This window comes from Mobula hypostoma, chromosome 12 (assembly GCF_963921235.1).
Source record: "Mobula hypostoma chromosome 12, sMobHyp1.1, whole genome shotgun sequence".
In the NCBI taxonomy this organism is placed as follows: domain Eukaryota; kingdom Metazoa; phylum Chordata; class Chondrichthyes; order Myliobatiformes; family Myliobatidae; genus Mobula; species Mobula hypostoma.
In genome coordinates, this window is record NC_086108.1 from 114800025 (window position 1) to 114819310 (window position 19286).

A 19286-nucleotide genomic window follows, 5' to 3' on the forward strand; every position below is an offset into this window, starting at 1 on the left:
GGCCTAACTAGAGTTTTAGAAAGATGCAACACAACAAAGAACGTATAAATATACAGCTCATACAGGCTCTTCGGCCCACAATGTTACTGACCATGTATCCTACTCTGGAAACTGCCTAGAAAAGGGCCGGCTGGTGGCACAATGACATTGGCACTGGACCCGGAAGCAGAGGTTCCCGGGTTCGAAACCAGTCAGGTTCGCCCCGAGTACGCTTTCCATCCATGCCAGGTCCTCGTAAAACAAAGGGAAAATACTGCAAAAACTGTCTGTGTGAGGGGTGGCGCACCACACAGTCTCTCTCTCGCTCCGCGCCTTGTAAAAGCCATGAAAAAGACATCATCACGGACGCACGCACGCACACACAGACTCGCACACACGAGGCACACGCCAAAAAAAAGAAGCTGCCCAGAATTTCCCTACTGCAGAACCCTCTATTTTTCTAAGCTCCATCTGCCTATCTAAGAGTCTCTTAAAAGACCCTATTGTGTCCGCCTCCATCACCGTCGCCGGCAGTGCATTCACGCACTCACTACACTCTGTGTGAAAAACTTGCTGACTGGGAACAATAATTTTTCATTTAGATAAAATGATTAGAGGTGGCATGGTAACATAGTGGCCAGCATAAAACTTTACAGCATTAGCGACCTGGGTTCAGTTCTTGCTGCTGTGTGTGAGGAACTTGTCTGCTCTCCCCGTGACCGTGTGGGTTTCCTCCCACATTCCAAAGACTTGCGGTTAATTGGTCACATGGGTGAATTGTACGGTGTTTGCACATCGCATCAGAAGGGTCAGTTATCATAGTTTATTTCAAAATAAGAAAGAACAATAATCAACATGGTGAACGACCGATCTTTTCTCTTCTCTCTCCTGCAGCCATAACATCCTGTTGTACGAAGACGGCCATGCCGTAGTTGCTGACTTTGGAGGTTGGGATCTGACAGATATGAGATCTTGGTTGACGTGTGTTGGGCAGGGGGCGGGGGGCAACCTAAAGGTCAAAGACTCACGGGCTATTCCTGGGGTTCGGACCACTGAACGTGGTGTTGATGTAACTGACTCCTGTCTTGTTAGAGAAGACTCACAGAACCCTTGTTAGAGAAGACTCACAGAACAGAGGGATGGCCGAACAAATTGCCATATCACCCACCAACACAGGAGAGGACATTTGTATTCTAGTGCACCCTGTTCAAAGCAATGTAACCCCCTCCCCACTCCTAACCCTGTGTACACAGGGTTGAGAGATGACTTGATAGAAGTGTTCTAGATAATGAGAGGCAGAGATAGAGTGGTTAGCTAGAGACGTTTTCCCAAGGCAGCAATGGGAATTCCAGAGGACATCATTTTAAGGTGATTGGGGGATGCTAGATGTTGGAGCTTTACACAGGGACTGGTGGAATGCCCTGCCAGGGTGGGAGGGAGAAAGGGGCATCTTTACTGTTGTGGTGTTCTGCTAAATATGGTGGGCATGCTGGTTTGATGCCAGAATGTGTAGTGACACTCGCGGCCTGCCCCCAGCACGTCATTAGGTTGTATTAATTGTTAACATGACAAATTTCGCTATACGTTTCAGTGAGCATATGATAAATAAACTTGAATTTTGAACCTTGTGGATGAGGGGTCAGATGGTAGATGGCATCTGGATGGAGATGAAGGTATTTAAGTCTGGTAGGTTACGTTACAGCAGCTGGAACCATCAGCGGATGCATTTATTGTTCAATGTGAATAGAAGAACAGGAGTGGTGAGGCCACTCAACCCCTCAGTCCTATCCCGTCACTCAATGTGACCATAGCTGATCTGTCCCAGGACTCATCTCCTCTTCTGTGCCAGTTCCCCATCGCCTTCAGTCCCCTGATCTGTCAAACATTTCCCTCCCTCCACTTTCAATTCCACCCTCAGTGATCCAGTCTCCATACCATCTGAGTGGGGAATTCCAGAGATTCCCCTCCCTCTGTGAGAAGTCTCTACACATCTCAATTTTAAATGTCCATCGCCCCCCCCCCATCCTCTCATGTGAGACTGTCTGTGGAAACATCTCCACCTCAATGTATGTTTCACTAAGATTGCCCCTCATTCTGATAAATTACAAAGAATGACCAATCCAATTTCTTCAGTCACTTGGGACTCTCATCCCAGGAATTACCCCAGCGACCATCTTCAGGCCTGCCCGTTGTCAGTGTGTAGACTTACATTGGATAATAAGGGCTAGATTCCAGAGGTGGGTAAAGGGGATGGATACAGAGCAGTAGCCAGCAGGGGCAGGGGCAGGGGTAGAGTGGGCGGAAAGGCCTGTCTGTGTGCTGTCAAACTCTGTATCTGTAAGCACAGGTTCTCCCGCGCCAGTAATGTAAAGAACACAACATGAGGAGTGTAGGTTTGCTGAAGAATCTCTCTGTCTGCAGAGTCCCGCTTCCTGCTCTCAATGGATGAAGATAACATGACCAAACAGCCTGGGGTAGGTGTCATCTCCTGTTCCCCTTCACCCCTGCTCCCCAACCCTACAACCTCCCCTTTGCACCTGAACCCAACTTTACAACCTACGCTTCACCCCTGCCCCCTGAAGTTACAATCTCCACTCGGGTGGTTTCGTGGATCCAGTGGTCCTGTGGGGTTATTTGGAAGTGACAGTAGGAATTGGTGAGAGTGGTGACTGAAATGCCAGAGCTCTGTGGCAGGGGGTCGTGGTGGTGTCCTGTAACCCTGATGTCCAGTGTAACAGACTCTCTCTGCCACACAGAACCTGCGGTGGATGGCTCCTGAGGTCTTTACACAGTGCACTCGGTACACTATTAAAGCCGACGTCTTCAGCTATGCCCTGTGTCTCTGGGAACTACTGACTGGTGAAATCCCCTTTGCACACCTCAAGCCGGGTGAGTGAGACTGAAAGGAAATGGTCCAGAGGGATGAGGAGGGGGAAATGAGAAGAAAACAGTAAAAATGGGAAGATGGGTTTGGACGGTGATGGAAAGATGTGAAGCTCAAAAAAATGCAGATACTGGAAGTCTGAAACAAAGACAGAACTTACTGGAACCACACAGGAGGTCATAGAACACAGCACAGTACAGTCCCTTCGGCCCACAATGTTGTGCCGACCCTTAAACCCTGCCTCCCATATAACCCCCCCCACCTTAAATTCCTCCATGTACCTGTCTAGTTGTCTCTTAAACTTCACTAGTGTATCTGCCTCCACCACTGACTCAGGCAGTGCATTCCACGCACCAACCACTCTCTGAGTAAAAAACCTTCCTCTAATATCCCCCTTGAAATTCCCACCCCTTACCTTAAAGCCATGTCCTCTTGTATTGAGCAGTGGTGCCCTGGGGAAGAGGTGCTGGCTGTCCATTCTATCTATTCCTCTTAATTCCTCTATCTATTCCTCTTTGTATACCTCTATCATGTCTCCTCTCATCCTCCTTCTCTCCAAAGAGTAAAGCCCCAGCTTCCTTAATCTCTGATCATAATCCATACTCTCTAAACCAGGCAGCATCATGGTAAATCTCCTCTGTACCCTCTCCGATGCTTCCACATCCTTCCTTTAGTGAGATGACCAGAACTGGACACAATACTCCAAGTGTGGCCTAACCAGAGTTTTATAGAGCTGCATCATTATCCCGTGACTCTTAAACTCTATCCCTCAACTTATGAAAGCTAACACTCCATAAGCTTTCTTAACTACACTATCTACCTGTGAGGCAACTTTCAGGGATCTGTGGACATGTACCCCCACATCCCTCTGTTCCTCCACACTACTAAGTATCCTGCCATTTACTTTGTACTCTGCTCTGGAGTTTGTCCTTCCAAAGTGTACCACCTCACATTCTCTGGGTTGAACTCCATCTACCACTTCTCAGCCCACTTCTGCACCTTATCAATGTCTCTCTGCAATCTTTGACAATCCTCTACACTATCCACAGCACCACCAAACTTTGTGTCATCTGCAATTTTGCCAACCCACCCTTCTACCCCCACATCCGGGTCGTTTATTAAAAATCAGGAAAAGTAGAGGTCCCAGAACCGATTCTTGTGGGACACCACAAGTCACAACCCTCCAATCTGAATGTACTCCCTCCACCACAACCCTCTGCTTTCTACAGGCAAGCTAATTCTGAATCCACCTGGCCAAACTTCCTTGGATCCCATGCCTCTGACGTTCTGAATAAGCCTACCGTGTGGAACCTTGTCAAATGCCTTACTAAAATCCATGTAGATCACATCCACTGCACTACCCTCATCTATATGCCTGGTCACCTCCTCAAAGTACTCCATCAAGCTTGTTAGACATGATCTGCCCTTCACAAAGCTATGCTGACTGTCCCTGTTCAGACCATGATTCTCTAAATGCCCATAGATCCTATCTCTATGAATCTTTTCCAACAGCTTTCCCACCACAGATGTAAGGCTTACTGGTCTATAATTATCCAGACTATCCCTACTACCTTTTTTGAACAAGGGGACAACATTCGCCTCCCTCCAATCCTCCAGTACCATTCCTGTTGACAACGAGGACATAAAGATCCTAGCCAGAGGCTCAGCTATCTCTTCCCTCACCTCATGGAGTAGCCTGGGGAATATTCTGTCAGGCCCCGGGGACTTATCCATCCTAATGTATTTTAACAACTCCAACACCTCCTCTCCCTTAATATCAACATGCTCCAGAACATCAACCTCACTCATATTGTCCTCACCGTCATGAAGTTCCCTCTCATTGGTGAATACCGAAGAGAAGTATTCATTGAGGACCTCGCTCACTTCCACAGCCTCCAGGCACATCTTCCCACCTTTATCTCTAATCGGTCCTATCTTCACTCCTGTCATCCTTTTGTTCTTCACATAATTGAAGAATACCTTGGGGTTTTCCCTTACCCTTCTCGCCAAAGCCTTCTCATGCCCCCTTCTTGCTCTCCTCAGCCCCTTCGTAAGCTCCTTTCTTGCTACCTTGTATTCCTCAATAGACCCATCTGATCCTTGCTTCCTAAACCTCATGTATGCTGCCTTCTTCCATCTGACTAGATTTTCCACCTCACTTGTCACCCATGGTTCCTTCACCTTACCATTCTTTATCTTCCTCACCAGGACAAATTTGTCCCTAACATGCTGCAAGAGATCCCTAAACATCAACCACATGTCCATAGTACATTTCCCTGTAAAAACATCATCCCAATTCACACCCGCAAGTTCTAGCCTTATAGCCTCATAATTTGCCCTTCCCCAATTAAAAATTTTCCTGTCCTCTCTGATTCTATCCTTTTCCATGATAATGCTAAAGCCAGGGAGCGGTGGTCACTGTCTCCCAGATGCTCACCCACTGAGAGATCTGTGACCTGACTGGGTTCATTACCTAATACTAGCTCTAGTATGGCATTCCCCCTGGTCGGCCTGAAAACATATTGTGACAGGAATCCGTCCTGGACACACTTAACAAACACTGCCCCGTCTAAACCCTTGGAACTAATCAGGTGCCAATCAATATTAAGGAAGTTAAAGTCACCCATGATAACAACCCTGTTATTTTTGCACCTTTCCAAAATCTGCCTCCCAATCTGCTCCTCGGTATCTCTGCTGCTACCATGGGGCCTATAGAATACCCCCAACAGAGTAACTGCTCCCTTCCTGTTCCTGACTTCCACCCATACTGACTCAAAAGAGGATACTGCTACATTACCCACCCTTTCTGTAGCTGTAATAGTATCCCTGACCAGTAATGCCACCCCTCCTCCCCTTTCCCCCCCTCTCTATCCCTGTTAAAGCACTGAAATCCAGGAATATTGAGAATCCATTCCTGCCCTGGTGCTAGCCAAGTCTCTGTAATGGCCACTACATCATAATTCCATGTATATATCCAAGCTCTCTGTTCATCAACTCAGGTCCGGCAGCATCCTGGAGAGGGGAACAGTGAGTGGTTCAGGGATCAATGGTCCACTGTCAGAACCGGATAAAACTCCGATAATTGAATATTCCAGAGTATTCTGAAACCACAGCATCTGGCCCAGTAGGGAATATCCCTTGTGTTCCCCTTGAGCTCTTTGGGGCCTCTTGTCCCACTCATCCTTAAAACTCATCCGACGCACTGGAAAATCAACAGTAATAATGTGTGATGTCTTAAAGCAAAGTGATTTGGAAGTGTAAACATGAGATGCTGGAAATCCAGAGCCACACGGAGAGAGACAGACAGAGAAATACACACAGTGCTGGAAATCCAGAGCCACACACACACAATATCAATGAAGTAAGAAGCTGGAAGTAAATGGGAGGAAAAGGTAACCAACTGGAGAAGAAGGAATCTGATAGGAGAAGAGAGTGGACTGTGGGAGAAAGGGAAGAAGGAGGGTGCCAGGGGTTGGTTCTCGGCAGGTGAGGAGAAGAGGTAAGATACCAGAGTGGGGACATGAAGTAGAGATTAGATTAGATTGTCATTGTGCCGAGTACAGATACAAAGCCAATGAAATGCAGTTAGCATCTGACCAGAAATGCAAAGAATAGTGTTATTTACAAAATAACTGCAAATAAGAAGTAAGTGCTACAGCACACAAATATAAAAGTACTGAGACTGCACAATATGGGTGCAATACTGCTTAGCGCTGTGATGAGCGGTTCAGCAGTGTCACAGCCTCAGGGAAGAAGCTCTTCCTGTGTCTGCTGGTGTGGGAGCAGAGGCTCCTGTAGTGCCTACTGGATGGGAGGAGAGTAAAAAGTCCATAGTTAGGGTGAGATGCATCCTTGATGATACTTTTCGCCCTGCCCAGGCAGCGTTTATGGTAGATGTTCTCAATGGTGGGCAATTGGGTGCCGATAATCCGCTGGGCAGCTTTCACCACATGCTGAAGTGCTTTGCAGTCTGATACAGGACAATCGCCATACCACACTGAGATGCAGTTGGTGAGTATGCTCTCAATGGTACAGCAGTAAAAGTCCGTCAGTATCCTGGGACAGAGGTGAGCTCTCTTGATTCTAGAGAGAAGGGGAAGGAGAAAAAATACCAGAAGTTAGAGAAATTGTTGCTCATGCCATGAGGTTGGGAGCTACACAGATGAAATGAAGTGTTGCTCCTCCAACAGTTGGCCCTAAATAACGACTGTTTACTCATTTCCATAGCCTCTGAGCTGGGTGAGGTCCTCCAGCATTTTCTGTGTGTTGCTCTGAATCTTTTCTGCTTGTCATTAAGGTACAAGATTGGAAAGTCAAAGACCAGCTTTTTTTGTCACATGCACATCAAAACATGAGAAGGGGCAAAGAGAGTTCATAGATCCCTGAAGGATGCAGCAGGAGTTGTTTTGGATTCTGACGCCTTTAATCTAAGTTTCTTTCGGACGTTAGGAAAGGGACACCACACTCGTTGTTTCACAATCATTTTATTAAGTGTTAATAGAACAAAGAAAACTGGAAAAGGACAGTAACAGGAGCAGAGGCTAGTGACAGAAATGAGGAAAGCAGAAAGAAGAAAGATGGTGTTGCTGTGTGGTCAGCTCTTTTTATACTCCAGAGATAAGGAAGATCCCATTCAAATTTACAGATAAGAGTCAACCAATCAGATAGCCGCAAATAAGATATCTCCTCTTCTTATTGCTATGATCCGGGAGGAGGTACAGGAGCCTGAAGACCCACACTCAGTGATTCAGGACCAGCTTCTTCCTCTCTGCCATCCGATTTCTGAGTGGAAGATGAACCATGGACAGTACCTCACCACTTTTTCATTTTTTTCTCTTTCTGCACTACTTATTTAACTTTTTACTGCAAATTACAGTAAGAATTAGTTAAGGCAACATATTTCATGATGTATGCCAGTGATATTAAACCTGATTCTGATTCAAATAACGCAGCACCTGAGAAGCTTCCAGAGCTTTCCAGAATGTTATAAAGAACTATAACCACCAGGGGACACACTGAACAATTGATATACAGTATACTGTGGCCATTAGGAAACATCAGGAGACCATTAGGAGAAGCAGGTGGAGGGGACTCATAGTCAGGGGAACAGACAGGAGGTTCTGTGGATGTGAAAGGAACTTATGGATGGTATGTTTTCTCCCAGATGCCAGGGTCGGGGACTTCTTGGATCATGCCACATTTTGGAGAGGGGGGCAGCCAGATATCCTGATACACGTTGGTACCAATGACATTGGAAGGAAAAACAAAGAGGTCCTGAAGAGAGAATTCAGAGAGTTAGGTAGAAAGCTGAGAAGCAGGACCTCCAGGGTAGTAATTTCTGGATTGCTGCCTGTGCCACACACCAGTGAGAGTACCAACAGGCTGATTTGGCAAATTAATGCATGGCTGAGAAGCCGGTGCATGGAGGCAGGGCTTCAGGTTCTTGGATCACTGGGATTTCTTCTGGAGGAGGTATGACCTGTACAAAATGGACAGATTGCACCTGAACCCAAGGGGAATTAATATTCTCGTGGGCAGGTTTGTTAGAACTGTTGGGGAGGGTTTAAGTTAATTTGGCAGGGCGTTGGGAATGGGAGTGAAGGGACTCAGGATAGGACAGATGATTAAAAAAAGCAAAGATAGCATGCAGTCAGACTGTCAGGATGGACTGATAGATGATAGGACATAATTGCAGCCAGCAGGGTGAGTATCAGTGCATTAGGGTTGCAGAATCAAATAGAGTAGTAAATGCAGCACTCAGAGATATATCTGAATGCACAGAGTATAATAAAATAGGATGGATGATGTTGTTGCTCTATTACAGATTGCCAGGTAGGATGTTGTGGCCATCACTGAATCGTGGCTGAAGGATGGTTGTAGATGGGAGCTGAATGTCCAAGATTACACGTTATATCAAAGGGATAGGAAGGTAGGCAGAGGGGGTGGCGTGGCTCTGCTGATAAAGAATGGCATCAAATCAGTAGAAAGATATGATATAGGATCAGAAGGTGTTGAATCCTTGTGGGTTGAGTTAAGAACTGCGAGGGTAAAAGGACCCTGATGGCAGTTATATACAGGTCCCCCAACAGTAGCTGGGAGGTGGACCACAGATTACAACCGGAAATAGAAATGGTGTGTCAAAAGGGCAATGTTATGATAGTCATGAGAGATTTTAACATGCAGGTGCATTGGGAAAATCAGGCTGGAAATGGATCCCAAGGAGAGTTTGTTGAATGCCTACAAGATGGCTTCTTAGAGCGGTTTGTCGTTGAGCTTACTCGGGGATCAGCTATACTCAATTGGGTGTTATATAGTGAACTGGAGGTGATTAGGGAACTGAAGGTAAAAGAACCCTTAGGAGACAGTGATCATGGTATGATTGATTTCAACTTGAAATTTGATAGGGAGAAAGTAAAGTCTGATGCAGCAGTAAGAGATGGAGTAAAGGAAATTACAGTGGTATCAGAGATGAGTTGGTCAAAGTAAAGTGGAAGAAGCTGCTGGCTGGGATGTCAGTAGTGCAGCAATGGTGTGAGTTTCTAGGAAGGTGCAGAATGAATATATTCCAAGAACAAAGAAATACTCAAATGGCAAAATATACAAACGTGGCTAACAAGGTCAGTCAAAGCTAATGTAAAAGCAAAAGTGTGGGCATAAAACAAAGCAAAAATTAGTGGGAAGACAGAGGACTGGGAAGCTTTTAAACCCCTTAAGAGAGCAACTAAAAGAATCATTAGGAGGAAAAAGATGAAATATGAAAGCAAGCTAACAAACAATATCAAAGTGGATAGTGAAAGCTTTTTCAAAATAAGAGAGATGAGAGTGTACATAGGACTGCTAGTAAATGAGGCAGGAGGAATAATAATGGGGAACAAGGAGATGGCAGATGAACTAAATAATTATTTTGCATCAGACTTCACTGTGGAAGACACTAGCAGTGTGCCAGATGTTAAAGGTGTGAGGGAGGAGAAGTGAGTGCAGTTTCTATTACAAGGGAGAAGGTGCTCAAAAAGCTGAAAGACCTAAGGATACATAAGTCACCCAAGCCAGATGAACTGCACCCTAGAGTTCTGAAAGAGGTAGTGATAGAGATTATGGAGGTATAAGTAATGATCTTTCAAAAATCATTGGACCCTGGCATGGTGCCAGAGGACTGGAAAATTGCAAATGTCACTCCACTCTTTAAGAAAGGAGGAAGGCAGCAGAAAGTAAATTACAGTGTAGACTAGTTAGCCTGACCTCAGTGGTTGGGAAGATGTTAGAATCAACTGTTAAGGATGAGGTAATGAAGTACTTGGTGACACAAGACAAGGTAGTACAAAGTCAACATGGTTTCCTTCAGGGAAAATTCTGCCTGACAAAGCTGTTGGAATTCTTTGAGGAGATTACAAGTAGGATAGATAAAGAAAATGCAGTGGATGTTGTCTATTTGGACTTTCAGAAGGCCTTTGACAGGGTGCCACCCACATGAGGCTGCTTACCAAGTTAAAAGCTCATGGTATTACAGGACAATTACTAACATGGTTAGGACATTGGCTGATTGGTAGGAGGCAGCGAGTGGGAATAATAGTATCCATTTCTGATTGACTGCTGGTGACTAGTGGTGTTCTGCAGGGGTCAGTGTTGGGACCACTTCTTTTTACGCTGTATATAAATGATTTAGATGATGGAATAGATTACTTTGTTGCCAAATTTTCAGATGATACGAAGATTGGTGGAGGGGCAGGTAGTGTTGAGGAAACAAGTAGGCTGCAGAAGATCAGGAGAATGGAAAAGAAAATGGCAAATGAAATACAATGTTGGAAAATATATGGTCATGCATTTTGGTGGTAGAAATAAATGTACAGACTATTTTCTAAATGAGAAAATGCAAAAATCTAAGATGCAAAAGGACTTGGGAGTCCCTGTGTAGAACTCCCTAAAGGTTAACTTGGAGGTTGAGTCAGTGGTGGGGAAGGCAAATGCAATGTTAGCATTCATTTCAAGAGGTCTAGAACACAAGAGCAGGGATGTGATGCTGAGGCTTTATAAGGTGGTGGAGGCCTCACCTTGAGTAATGTGAACAGTTTTCGGCTCCTCACCTAAGAAAATATGTGCTGGGATTGGAGAGGGTCCAGAGGAGGTTTGCAAGGATGATTCTGGGAATGAAAGGGTTATCATACAAGGAACATTTGATGGTTCTGGGTCTGTCTTTGCTGGAACTTAGAAGGATAAGGGGGGTGTGGATCTCATTGAAATCTTTCAAATGTTGAAAGGCCCAGACAGAGTAGATTTGGAAAGGATGTTCTACATGGTGGACAAACCTAGGTCAAGAGGGCACAACCTCAGGTTAGAGGGGCATCCATTTCAAACAGATGCAGAGAAATTTCTTTCGGCAGAGGTTGGTGAATTTGTGGAATTTGTTACCACAGGCAGCTGTGGAGGCCAGGTTGTTGGGTTATTTAAGGCAGAGCTTGATCTGTTCTTGATTGAACACGGCATCAGAGGTTATGGCTAGTGGGGCTGACGAGGAGAAAAGAGGATCAGCCATGATTGAAAGGCAAAGTAGACTTGATGGGCCAAATGGCCTAATTCTGCTCGTATGTCTAATGTTCTTATGGTTAAGTGTATAGAAGTTCTTAAAGGCAATGCAAGCAGACAATCAATTGTTACGCTGCAAAGAAAATAGCTATTAAGCAGTCTAATCCAATAGTTGATAGGATGTTTAAGAAGGCGTAAGGTGTGTTGGCCTTCATTAGTCAAGGGATTCAGTTCAAGAGCTGCAGGGTAGTGTTGTAGCTCTATTTGCCGGCCCTGTTTGCTGAGTGGTGCAGTGGGAAGGGAAGGGTTGTATGTCTGTCAGGACACTGCCTGACTCTAACCAGCTGTTTGTTGTTGATCCAGCTGCTGCAGCTGCTGATATGGCCTACCACCACGTGAGGCCGCCCATTGGCTACTCCATTCCCAAGCCTGTCTCCTCCCTGCTAATGAGGGCCTGGAACGCCTGTCCAGAGGTGAGTGGTCACACATCTGCCTGTCCATTCGGTTGTACTGCGCGAGGAGTGGAGGGTAGGGGAGGAGGTGATTAGCACGCAAAGTGGATCTCTGGGCTGATAGCACTGACGTATGGACAGAGAGTCATGGCACAGAACTGAAAAAGGCCTTTCAGCCCGAGATGTCAATGCAGTGAGGGAGAAAAGTGGTGGATATGTCCAGTCCATCACATCACTGAGAACATTTAAATGGAGCACTGACATAAGAAAGCAACAGCAATCAACAAGGACCCCAACCATCCAGACTACATCCTCTTTTCACCACTACCAACACGCAGGAGGTACGGGAATCTTGGGTCTCACACCACCAGGTTCAGAAACAGTCGTTACCCTACAGGTTTCAGACCCTGAACCAGTATGGATAACTCACCTCAGCTTTAACTGATTCCACAAGCCTACAGACTCACTTTCAAGGACTCTACAATACATATCCACACACTCACAACCCTCTGAGTGAAGAAGTTCCCTCCACATCTCACTTTTCACCCTCAACTCATAATCTCTAGTTCTAGTCTTACCCAACTTCAGTGGAAAATGCCTGCTTGCACTTGCCCTATAGCCTTCATAATCTTGAATACCTTGATCAAATCTCCTCTCATGTTTTTACGCTCTAGAGAATAAAGTCCTAACCTATTCAATCTTTCCCTATGAATTAGGCCCTCAAGATCCAGCAACATCCTTGTAAATTTTCTCTGCACTGTTTCAATCTTTTCTGTAGGTAAGTGTCCAAAATTGGACACAATGCTCCAAATTAGACCTCACCAACGTCTTGCGCAATTTCAACTTAACATCCCAATTCATGTACTCAATACATTGATTTATGAAGGCCAATGTGCCAAAAGCTTCCTTTATGACCCTAAGTATCCTATCGGGTTTTTCTGGCAAATCAGGAGCGAGAGAGGAAGCAAATCACTGGTCCGTGAGTGAGGTTTATAAAGAGCATTTGCGGGCTTTTTTCTGGCAGCCCAGTAATATCGTGATTCATTAGCAAGGGCAAATCGAAGTAAGGTAGGGCCAAGCAGAGCAGCCATTGTGTAAGTGGGTCAGTGTTAGAGTGGGGAGGCTTTGGCTCATCAGGCTTGGGCGAGGTATGTATCCGGTAAGTTTCTTCTTCATTCTTTGTCTGTTAGTGCATAGTTAGAGAAGGGAGGATGGCTCCAGGGTTGTTCTGTGTTCCTTGTGTGAGATGAGGGGATTCTGGGAGACCGCCAATCTCCCGGATGACTACATCTGCACCAGGTGCACCAAGCTGCATCTCCTCAGAGACCGGGTTAAGGATCTGGAACTTCAGCTTGATGACCTTTGGCTCCTATGGGAAACTGAGGAGATGATAGATAGGAGCTCAGGGATGTAGTCACCCTCAGCTTCAGGAGGCAAGTACCTGGGAGGCTGTCAGGAGAGAGACAGAAAATGGGCAAATTACAAAGATAGGTGGAGGAGTGGGTAGTGTTGAGGAAACAGAGAGCCTGCAGAGAGACTTGGATAGTTTAGGGGAATGGGCACAGAAGCGGCAATGAAATACAATGTTGGAAGGTGTTTGGTCATGCACTTTGGTGGAAGAAATAAACGGGCAGTCTATTATTTAGATGGAGAGAAAATTCAAAATGTAAAGATGCAAAGGGACTAGGGAGTCCTTGTGCGGGATACCCTAAAGGTTAACCTCCAGGTTGAGTTGGTGGTGAAGAAGTGAATGCAATGTTGGCATTCATTTCTAGAGGTATAGAATATAAGAGCAGGGATGTGATGTTGAGGCTTATAAGGCACTCGTGAGACCACATGGAGTATTGTGTGCAGTTTTGGGCTCCTTATTTTAGAAAGGATATTCTGACATTGACCCGACTGGTGACATAGTGGCATCAGTGCTGGACTTGGGGACGAAAGGTCCCGGGTTCGAATCCAGCTGGCTCCCCTGCACACTTTCCATCCGTTACGAGCTGGTGATCTCTTTGGAAGCTCACCCGGCAGAAGGCAATGGCAAACCACTGCTGTAACTTGCCTCGTACGCGGTTCCCCACTACGTCAGAGAGGCGTGGAGGGAAATCGTCCACTAACCAGAGAAACTCCGGATGCGACGTTCCTTTCCTTTATACTGACATTGAGAGGGTTCAGAGAAGATTCACAAGAATGATTCCAGGAATGAAAGGGTTACCATATAAGGAACGTCTGGCAGCTCTTGGGCTGTATTCCCTGGAGTTCAGGAGAATGGCGGGGGGGGGGTGGTGGAATCTCCTAGAAACATTCCAAATGTTAAAAGGCCTGAACAGATTAGATATAGCAAACTTATTTCCCATGGCAGGGGAGTCTAGGATAAAAATGCACAACTTCAGGATTGAAGGATGTCCATTTGGAACAGAGATGTGGAGAAATTACTTCAGTCAGAGGGTGGTAAATCTGTGGAATCTGTTGCCACAAGCAGCTGTGGAGGCCAAGTCATTGGGTGTATTTAAGACAGAGACAGACAGGTTCTTGATTAGCCAGGGCATCAAAGGATATGGGGAGAAGGCAGGGGAGTGGGGATGACTGGAAGAATTGGATCAGCCCATGATTGAATGGCAGAGCAGACTTGATGGGCCAAATGGCCTACTTCTGCTCCTATGGTCTTATACATGGCTGACAAGGAAATCAAAGCTACATAAAAGCAAAATAGAGGGCATATAATAGATCAAAAATTAGAAACATATAAAAACCTAGAGCACAATACAGGCCCTTCAGCCCACAAAACTGTGCTAAACATGTCCTTACCTGAGAAATTACCTAGGGTTACCCATAGCCCTCTATTTTTCTAAGCTCCATGTACCTGCCCAGGAGTCTCTTAAACGACCCTATCGTATCCGCCTCCGCCACCGTTGCCGCAGTCCATTCCACGCACTCACCACTCTCTGCGTAAAAAACTTACCCCTGACATCTCCTCTGTACCTACTTGCAAGCATCTTAAAACTGTACCTTCTCATGATAGGAGTTTCAGCCCTGGGAAAAAACCTCTGACTATCCACACGATCAATGCCTCTCATTATCCTGTACACCTCTATCAGGTCACCTGTCATCCTCCGTCGCTTCAAGGAGAAAAGGCCAAGTTCACTCAACCTATTCTCATAAGGCATGCTCCCCAAACCAGGCAACATCCTTGTAAATCTCCTCTGCACCCTTTCTATGGTTTCCACATCCTTCCTGTAGTGAGGCGACCAGAACTGAGCACAGTACTCCAAGTGGGGTCTGACTGGAGTCCTATAGAGCTGTAACATTACCTCTCGGCTCCCAAACTCAATCCCACGATTGATGAAGGCCAATGCACTGTTTGCTTTCTTAACCACAGAGTCAACCTGCGCAGCAGCTTTGAATGTCCTATGGACTCGGACCCCAAGATCCCTCTGATCCACACTGCCAAGAGTCTTACCATTAACACTATATTCTGTCTTCATATTTGACCTACCAAAATGAAACACCTCCTTAGTGAAAAGTTAGAGGATTGGAAAGCTTTTAAAAATGAACAAGGCAACTGAAAAAGCCATAAGGAAGGAAAAGATGAGATTTGAAGGTAAACTGGCTAATAATATCAAAGAGGAAGTAGAAATCAGACCACTGGAAAATAATGCTGGAGACATAGTAATGGGGGACAAGGAAATAGCAGGAGAACTGAATGAGTATTTGGCATCTGTCTTTACTGTGAAAGACACTAGCAGTATGCCAGATGTTTGATAGTGTCAAGGGGAAGAAGTGAGTGCAGTTGTTATTAATAGGGAGAAGATGTTTGAGAAGTTGAAAGGACTGAAGGTAGATAAGACACATGAACCAGAAGGACTACACACCAAGGTTGTCAGCATACTGAATAAATCTATAGAAATATAACCTGTAACAGAATCAATGGAAGACTGCCCAACTAGGACATTCAACTAGGGTACAGCAGACAAAAATAGTGTAAATACAAAAAGAAGAAATAATAAATAAACAATAAATGCTGAGAACATGAGAGGAGTCCTTGAAAGTGAGTCCATTGGTTGTTCAAACATTTCACCAATGGGGCATGTGAGGTTGAGTGAGGTTTCAAGAGCCTGATTGTTAAGGGGTAGTAACTGTTCCTGAACCTGGTGATGTGAGTCTTGAGGCTCCTGTACCTCCTTCCTGATGGCATCAGCGAGAAGAGAGCGTGGTCAAAGTGGTGAGAGTCACTGACAATGGATGCTGCTTTCCTGCAACAGCATTTAATGTAGATGTGCTCAGTGGTTGGGAGGGCTTTACCCATGACGGACTGGGCCATATCCATTACTTTTGTAGGATTTTACATTCAAGGGCATTGGTGTTTCCATACCGAGCTGTGATGCAGTCAGTCAGTATACTCTCCACTGCATGTCTATAGAGGTTTGTCAGAGTTTTAGATGTACTGCCAAATTTCCACAAACTCTTAAGGAAGTAGAGGTGCTGCTGTATTTGCACTTGCATGCTGGGCTCAGTACAGCTGCTTCGAAATAATAACAGCGAGGAATTCAAAGTTCCTATCCTCTCCACCACTAATCCCCCAAAGAGGACTGGCTCATGGACCTCTGCCTTCCTTCTCCTGAAGTCTATAATCAGCTCCGTGGTCTTGCTGACGTTGAGTAAAAGGTTGTTATAGAAACATAGAAACATAGAAAATAGGTGCAGGAGTAGGCCATTCGGCCCTTCGAGCCTGCACCACCATTTATTATGATCATGGCTGATCATCCAACTCAGAACCCAGCCTTCCCTCCATACCCCCTGACCCCTGTAGCCACAAGGGCCATATCTAACTCCCTCTTAAACATAGCCAATGAACTGGCCTCAACAGTTTCCTGTGGCAGAGAATTCCACAGATTCACCACTCTCTGTGTGAAGAAGTTTTTCCTAATCTCGGTCCTAAAAGGCTTCCCCTTTATCCTCAAACTGTGACCCCTCGTTCTGGACCTCCCCAACATCGGGAACAATCTTCCCGCATCTAGCCTGTCCAATCCCTTTAGGATCTTATACGTTTCAATCAGATCCCCCCTCAATCTTCTAAATTCCAACGACTACAAGCCCAGTTCATCCAGTCTTTCTTCATATGAAAGACCTGCCATCCCAGGAATCAATCTGGTGAACCTTCTTTGTACTCCCTCTATGGCAAAGATGTCTTTCCTCAGATTAGGGGACCAAAACTGCACACAATACTCCAGGTGTGGTCTCACCAAGGCCTTGTACAACTGCAGTAGTACCTCCCTGCTCCTGTACTCGAATCCTCTCGCTATAAATGCCAGCATACCGTTCGCCTTTTTCACCGCCTGCTGTACCTGCATGCCCACTTTCAATGACTGGTGTATAATGACACCCAGGTCTCATTGCACCTCCCCTTTTCCTAATCGGCCACCATTCAGATAATAATCTGTTTTTCTATTTTTGCCACCAAAGTGGATAACTTCACATTTATCCACATTAAATTGCATCTGCCATGAGTTTGCCCACTCACCCAACCTATCCAAGTCACCCTGCATCCTCTTAGCATCCTCCTCACTGCTAACACTGCCACCCAGCTTCGTGTCATCCGCAAACTTGGAGATGCTGCATTTAATTCCCTCATCCAAGTCATTAATATATATTGTAAACAACTGGGGTCCCAGCACTGAGCCTTGCGGTACCCCACTAGTCACCGCCTGCCATTCTGAAAAAGTCCCGTTTATTCCCACTCTTTGCTTCCCGTCTGCTAACCAATTCTCCACCCACACCAATACCTTACCCCCAATACCGTGTGCTTTAAGTTTGCACACTAATCTCCTGTGTGGGACCTTGTCAAAAGCCTTTTGAAAATCCAAATATACCACATCCACTGGTTCTCCCCTATCCACTCTACTAGTTACATCTTCAAAAAATTCTATGAGATTCGTCAGACATGATTTTCCTTTCACAAATCCATGCTGACTTTGTCCAATCATTTCACCGCTTTCCAAATGTGCTGTTATCAAATCCTTGATAACTGACTCCAGCAGTTTCCCCACCACCGACGTTAGGCTAACCGGCCTATAATTCCCCGGTTTCTCTCTCCCTCCTTTTTTAAAAAGTGGGGTTACATTAGCCACCCTCCAATCCTCAGGAACTAGTCCAGAATCTAACGAGTTTTGAAAAATTATCACTAATGCATCCACTATTTCTTGGGCTACCTCCTTAAGCACTCTAGGATGCAGACCATCTGGCCCTGGGGATTTATCTGCCTTCAATCCCTTCAATTTACCTAACACCACTTCCCTACTAACATGTATTTCACTCAGTTCCTCCATCTCACTGGACCCTCTGTCCCTTACTATTTCTGGAAGATTATTTATGTCCTCCTTAGTGAAGACAGAACCAAAGTAATTATTCAATTGGTCTGCCATGTCAGACATCACTCAGCCAGTGACAGTACACTGTTCATGGCAGGACTCTTAATAGGGTGAATGAGCAGAGGGATATTGGGGTTTAAGCTCATAGCTTCCGGAAAGTGGTTAAGAAGTCATATTTCTTGCTTTTATTAGTCAGGGCACTGAGTTCAAAAGTCAGTAAGTTACCTTACAGCTTTATAAAACTTCAGTTAGGCTGCACCTGGAGTATTGTGTACAGTTCTGGTCACCCCATTATAGGAAAAGTTGAGGCTTTGGAAAGGGTACAAAAGAGGTTCACTGGGATGCTGCCCAGATTCGAGAGTTCAGACAAACTCAGGTTGCTTTCTCTGGAGTGGCAGAGGATGAGGGGAGATCTGATAGAGGTTTATAAAATAGGAAAACAGATTATTATCTGAATGGTGGCCGATTAGGAAAAGGGGAGGTGCAATGAGACCTGGGTGTCATTATACACCAGTCATTGAAAGTGGGCATGCAGGTACAGCAGGCGGTGAAAAAGGCGAACGGTATGCTGGCATTTATAGCAAGAGGATTCGAGTACAGGAGCAGGGAGGTACTACTGCAGTTGTACAAGGCCTTGGTGAGACCACACCTGGAGTATTGTGTGCAGTTTTGGTCCCCTAATCTGAGGAAAGACATCTTTGCCATAGAGGGAGTACAAAGAAGGTTCACCAGATTGATTCCTGGGATGGCAGGTCTTTCATATGAAGAAAGACTGGATGAACTGGGCTTGTACTCATTGGAATTTAGAAGATTGAGGGGGGATCTGATTGAAACGTATAAGATCCTAAAGGGATTGGACAGGCTGGATGCGGGAAGATTGTTCCCGATGTTGGGGAGGTCCAGAACGAGGGGTCACAGTTTGAGGATAGAGGGGAAGCCTTTTAGGACCGAGATTAGGAAAAACTTCTTCACACAGAGAGTGGTGAATCTGTGGAATTCTCTGCCACAGCAAACTGTTGAGGCCAGTTCATTGGCTATGTTTAAGAGGGAGTTAGAAATGGCCCTTGTGGCTACAGGGGGTATGGAGGG

The 19286-nt window shown here is 45.6% G+C and overlaps 1 protein-coding gene across 2 annotated transcripts in view; it reads left to right on the forward strand.

Moving 5' to 3' along the window:
- The window catches only part of tnni3k (TNNI3 interacting kinase), a 176613-nt gene that overhangs the window by 110982 nt on the left and 46345 nt on the right, over positions 1–19286 (forward strand). For both annotated transcript variants that reach the window (XM_063064821.1, XM_063064820.1), the window contains 4 exons: positions 874–926; positions 2401–2453; positions 2736–2868; positions 11747–11856. In XM_063064821.1, the coding sequence (XP_062920891.1) occupies positions 874–926; positions 2401–2453; positions 2736–2868; positions 11747–11856 (349 nt within the window). The remainder of the gene's footprint in view (positions 1–873; positions 927–2400; positions 2454–2735; positions 2869–11746; positions 11857–19286) is intronic.